The sequence below is a fragment of the Corvus brachyrhynchos genome, unplaced genomic scaffold, assembly GCF_000691975.1.
Source record: "Corvus brachyrhynchos isolate BGI_N302 unplaced genomic scaffold, ASM69197v1 scaffold59, whole genome shotgun sequence".
In the NCBI taxonomy this organism is placed as follows: domain Eukaryota; kingdom Metazoa; phylum Chordata; class Aves; order Passeriformes; family Corvidae; genus Corvus; species Corvus brachyrhynchos.
The window spans coordinates 5,519,515-5,524,954 of record NW_008246054.1 but is presented as its reverse complement, the minus strand read 5'-3'; the positions used below and the strand labels follow the sequence as shown (position 1 = coordinate 5,524,954).

At 53.4% G+C, this 5,440-nt stretch overlaps 1 protein-coding gene across 1 annotated transcript in view; it reads left to right on the top strand.

Moving 5' to 3' along the window:
* The window catches only part of PTPA (protein phosphatase 2 phosphatase activator), a 21,067-nt gene extending 15,856 nt beyond the window's left edge, over positions 1 to 5,211 (top strand). The window contains exon 9 of the mRNA XM_008642228.2: positions 4,389 to 5,211. Within this exon, the coding sequence (XP_008640450.1) occupies positions 4,389 to 4,463 (75 nt within the window). The 3' untranslated portion in view covers positions 4,464 to 5,211. The remainder of the gene's footprint in view (positions 1 to 4,388) is intronic.
* The last annotated feature ends 229 nt before the right edge of the window (positions 5,212 to 5,440 follow it).

Here is a 5,440-nt window from a genome sequence, read left to right as displayed (position 1 = left end):
CAGCTGGGAGTCCGGAGGGAATGGTGCTGGCTCTGCAGGACGCACTGGCTGCACTAAAGCACTGGAGGAGCAGGGATGGTGCAATTCCCTCCTGGCACCGGAGGAGACCGGTGGTGCCTGAAGGAGTTAATCCCACACCCTGCAGTGCTGCTGGTGTCAGCCGTGCTCCTGTTGGGAGCTGGGACAAGCTCCTGTTGCTGGGACACACAGGCTCTGCAGGCAGCTCTGCTCAGGCCCAGTGCACAAAGGGGTTAACTGTGCCGAGCGGCCGCTCCCTCCCCCAGCCCTTCCTCTGCACTGCACATCCTGTGTTTAGGTTCCAGGCCACATACCTCTCTAATCTGTGAGGTGTCACTCCCAGGCCCACTGGCTCCTTCCGCCCCCAGCTCACCCCCAGCTCAGTTTTCCTCCCAGCCTCCAAAGAGGAGAAGTGGGGCTGGGGGCCGACCCCCTTGCCTGGCTGCTCCTGGGAGGGGTGCTCTGGGCTGCTCCTTGGAGAGAGGGGTGTCCCTGGGCTGCAGCTCCATCACAGGGGCTGGAGACACTGCCTGCTGAAAAACCCTCAGCTGGAGGCTAAGGTATGAGAGCTGAGGGGTCTGAAGGGAGCACTGTGAATGCCTTTAAAGTGAAACATGAGTCTTCTAAAACCTAGAGCTTCAGTGTGGTCTGCTGCTGCCTCAACAGCCCTGCCGTGGTCCTTCCTTTCCTTTGGATCAGTTCCTTCACAAGCTGGGTACTCCCCTGGCATCCCACATTCCCCAGCATGTTCAGGTGCTCCTGCCTGGTGCCCCACATGCCCTGTGCCATGGTTGCTCCCACCTGTTTGTGGCTGGAGGAGCTTGGCAGTGATGAGCCCACAGTGCAGTGCACACATTCACTGATGTTTTGGGGCTGCCATGTGCTGGCAGATCTATCTATCCCCTGGCTGGAGACAGCACAGCTCAGGGATCCTCTAGAGACTGAGACATTCTTTGGCTCTTCTGCGTGCACCCAAGACATGGTCTTTTCTAAAGGCCTTAATCTGTTTTGAGTAGCAAAAATTTTCTGTGTGAAAATGCTGGATCCAGTACTGGTAGGTTTCTAGAAATATCTGTGAGGTAGCTGTGTCAAAGGGAGAAGGCAAAAACTGCTGGGAAGGGTAATGACACTAATTTAGGCTGAAGTGTAAAAAACATTGAGTCAACCAAAGAGCTTTAAATTTATTTTTTTGCCTCAAATAATATTTGTAGGTCTTAAAGGACTAATCATAAAAACATGATCCTTGTGCAGTGTTGTCCTCTCCTGGCATGGCATGGCCTGGCATGGAAGCTGTGTTCACCTGGATGGGCAGAGGAGAGGGGGCACTCCTGCTTAGGAGTCCTCAGGGTTCTTTACAATAGATATATCTTTAGATATAATCTGTTCTGGGGAGTTTTCTACCCTGCTGCTTGCTCAGCCAGTTCCTGCCTGTCTTGGGAGATGATGGGGGTGTGGATGTGCACATGGCAGCATGGCTGGGCAGAGCTTTCAGTTATGGTGTGCCTGGCCCTGCAGGTTACACCAACATTTGCAACTAGAGGATCTCTTTGGCTGATTTTTTGGGAATGATGCAAGGTTAGGAGTCACTGAACCCTCATCCTTTGCAAACTGAATCCATCTGGGTGTCTTAGGCCAGGTACAAAGTCACTGCTACAGACCTTGTCTCTTTTCTGCTGGCTCCCAGCGTATTTCTGCTCTCTGTGTAGCCTTCACCAATGCAGTCTTTCTGGAATTAACCACTGCCAGCATTAGCAGAAGAGAAGTCAGCAACACCCATCAAGTGCTGACATGGGTCTTTGTCCAGCTCAAGGCAGGCAGCTTCTGTGGCAGAGCCTGGGGCATGTGATGGCAAAGAGAGGGAAGGTTTGGGGTTGTGGTGTCACTTTGTCTAACTGGCGAAGGTGAGAGCAAGATTTCAGGTTTTATTTGTTTTCCCCTCCCTTCTCCCTGCCCTACTGATCACCCATTGCAATTAGATCAGGTGAAATCAGACACTCATCTGGAGGCTCCAGCTCTGTGACACGCCTGGGGAGGCTGGAAAGCGCTGGGTGCCGGACGGCGCCGACCGGGATTGAGTGGAGGCAGCAGCAGAGGACGGGGTCACTTGCTGGAAACAGACCAGGAGAAATCCCACTTGGTGGGAGTGGGGCAGCCCCCAGACCTAGTTCATTTAAAAAGCACTCCAAAGGCTTTATCTCTTCTCTGTCTCCTCTATGGGGTGACTTTAAACAGCCAACAGAAAGCTCACATTTGTCTATGTGTCCAGGAGCTGTGGTCTGGACCAGGCACTCCAGGGTGGATGAGCAGTAGACTGAAGACAATGTGTCTTCAGCTCTGTGTGTTTATGAAATCCTGAATGTGTCTATTTATAATATAATGGGTGAAGACGTGTTTGCTTGAAAGTCCAAGGTCTTTTCTTATTCTCTCCATCAAAGGCAAGTGAAGAAGTTGACAGAATGGTGTGGTTAAAGTAGCAGCCTTGATGTTTTTCCCCTGAGCCTGCTTTTGAGTCTCCTGACCTTTCCTTCTCTGCAGTCAGTCAGGAAATACTTTCCATTGTAACTAATCTAGTTCCAGTTCCATCTTTAAAGGTTGGAGTTGGTGCATGAATTTGCTCCCCAGTTGAGTCCCAAGCAGACCTTCAGTGTGATCAAGATGGTAGCAAGAAGAAATAAACCTGAAATTGAGCTAGTGTTAGATACAGTTTCATCCACAGCTGATGCAAGGAGGGCCCTGTCGCTTGGTACATTTGATAATCCAGTAAACTCGTGCCAGTCCTTCTGGATATAGGAGAAGTTTCTCTGCTTGTCTCTTCTTGAGCTGGCGATGTGTTACATGGAATGGATACCTATTCTTCCCACTGGTGGTAAGGTTTCTTCACCTGGAGCCCAAACCAGTCTGGTCTTCCATGGGACTCCTTGGAGCTAATTGGGCTGACATTTCTAGCTGTCAGCATCTCCAGTGTTCATTTCTCTCTGCTCTCCCCTCATGTCCCTGTTACCCAGCCCTGCTTCCTCTGAGAGTTTGTGTAAGTGGTTGTGTGGAGAGACGGCAGCAGCTCTGAGCATTAGGAAGCTTTGAAGGTGACGTGGCCTGATGCTCTCAGGATTTACTTCTCCTTGGTGCCCTGCTGTGGAGATTTGTGGGTTTCTGCCTGGCTATTACTCCCCAGGAATGGATACAGCCGTGTTGTGCTTTCACCACCTCCAAACTGGTTTGGCTCCAGTGTGCTTGGAACCAGTTGCCTGACCTTTGGCTCCAAAGGGATTACTGCAGGCCTGGGCTTCTGAGCACAAATCCTCCCGCTTGCCTGTGACGACAGCACGAGGGCAGGGTGCCTGTGCCCGAGTCCTGCCTTGGGGTGAGAGCTGTCTGGAGCACACAGCTTCCTCCCCAGCCCCAGAGTCTCCCCTTGCTGCAGCGAGTCCAGTTTGGCCCCATGGAGAGTGCAAGACTCCTTCCTGTAGAGAGTTGTAACCACGTTGTGGTTGGCAAACATGCACTGCTGAGGTCTCTGTGATGGAGTTGAGCCTGCTCTGTGTCCTCTGTGAGGTTTGGGCAGTCTGTGTCGGCAGTGACTCAAAAACCAGAGTTCTGAGTGGCTCTGCCAGGTGAGTGCTGGCAAACTCTGACGTGGTTATGGACCACAGTCCCTGACCTTCCTGCCATTGGGCTGGTGAGTGGAAGGGGCTGTGCCCTCGGAGCCCTGCTCACTGCACACTGAGCTCGGGTGTAGCTGCAGGAAGTAGCTCTGAGCTAATCTGCCTTGTAGTGGACCTGTATGACTGACCTGTGATCCATTCCTCTGCAATGGGAGGTGAGAATTTCAGGGCTGAGGGGTTGTTGGAAATAGGATCATATCTTAAACTATGGCAGCAAAATCACTGGTGCTTGTCCATCAAAGACCCGAGAGTCTGGAATGCAGTTTGGGCAGTGCCTTGCAGCTGCCGAATGGTGCCTCAAACCCAGAGTGTGGGCACTGGCCTTGGGGATGCCCGGGGGGATTCTGCAGTTCTCAATGTTTGTGGGGTGAAGCTCTTCAAAGAGATCAGTTTGAGCAAGGAGAGTGGTGAGGGAGAAAGCTGCTGACATAGACATGCTGCTTCTGCTCATGCTCCAGGCCTGAATTTCAGTAAGAAAAAGACTCTGGCTGAAGGGAAAGGGATGGGGTTATGAAGTGCTACTGGCCTGAGAAGCCTGATTGGAATGTGGGGAGGGGGGGAGACATGGGGCTGATCCTCTGCCTTCGTCTGAGCTGAGTGGCCCTGAGCTCACTGTCTCCTGACCCTGTGGGCAGGATGCGGCTCTGGCTATGTGTGTAAGGTGGAAATGTCTCCTGAATTCACCTCTCTTTATCTCCCCTCCTGCAGTGCCTGGAGAAGTTTCCTGTGATCCAGCACTTTAAGTTCGGCAGCCTGCTCCCCATCCAGCCTGTGACATCTTAAGGAGACCGCAGGAGGAGTCGAGGCAGCGGAGGCACAGCGCAGTGCTCTTCCTCCTCCCCTCACCCCCTCCTCACCACCCAGCCCATCCATTCCTGCACATCCTCATTGGCAACCACAGATCCAAAGCACTCGCCGGCCTGGCACGGGAGATGGGACCTGGAGCAGCTCCTCCTGCACGTCCTCACCCTGGGGACGTCTCGCCAGCGGCTGAGCCGGGGCCGTGCTGCTCCTCTGTGCCGCATCTGCATGACTGCCGGGCATGGGGATGGGTTTGAGCAGGGGCTGCCCTGCAGCAAAGGCCCTCTGCTTTCTTCCCGAGAGAAAGGGGTGTGGAGGGGAGGAAGGCACGTGTGTATGTGTTGGGCAGTGGTAACTGCAATTTCCCTTTTGAATTTCATTGGAGTTTCCTGTTGCTGTTTGCTTTGGGAAACCACTGCACGGGGTGAGGTGTGAGCCTGTGCGTGTCTTTATCAGCCGGCTCTTGCCTGCACAGGAGGTCTGAAATGGGAAAAGGGAGTTGCAGGGAATGTCTGTGGGTTGTGGAAGCCCAGGGTATGTCTCTCCCTTTTTCTGGGTGAGGAAAGCACCCTTCCTCCACCTCTTTTGCAAGGTTTCCTGGGTCTTCCTTTCCCACTAGGGCCTCTTCTCTCGGGTGAAGCTGGGAACCTTCTGGGCTGTGGGGGTCTGAGCTGGCTCTGGAGCTGGAGGCAAGGTCCCTGGAGGGACCCAGCTCTGTGGGAACAGCTATGCAAAGACACTGCTTGGGCTCCCTCTAAACTGGCACAAACCCAGACACATTCACACACATCCGTACCTGGGTCCAACCTGCCCTCTGCACTCCCTGTGCTTTGCTGTCCTGGGGCTGGGCTGGCCTCAGTGGCACAAGGTGACAGTGGTTGCTCCTGCTTGGTCATAAATTGTAGTGACAGCCCCATAGCAAAGGAATTTCCTCACGAAGCAGCACTATCCCCAGCTCT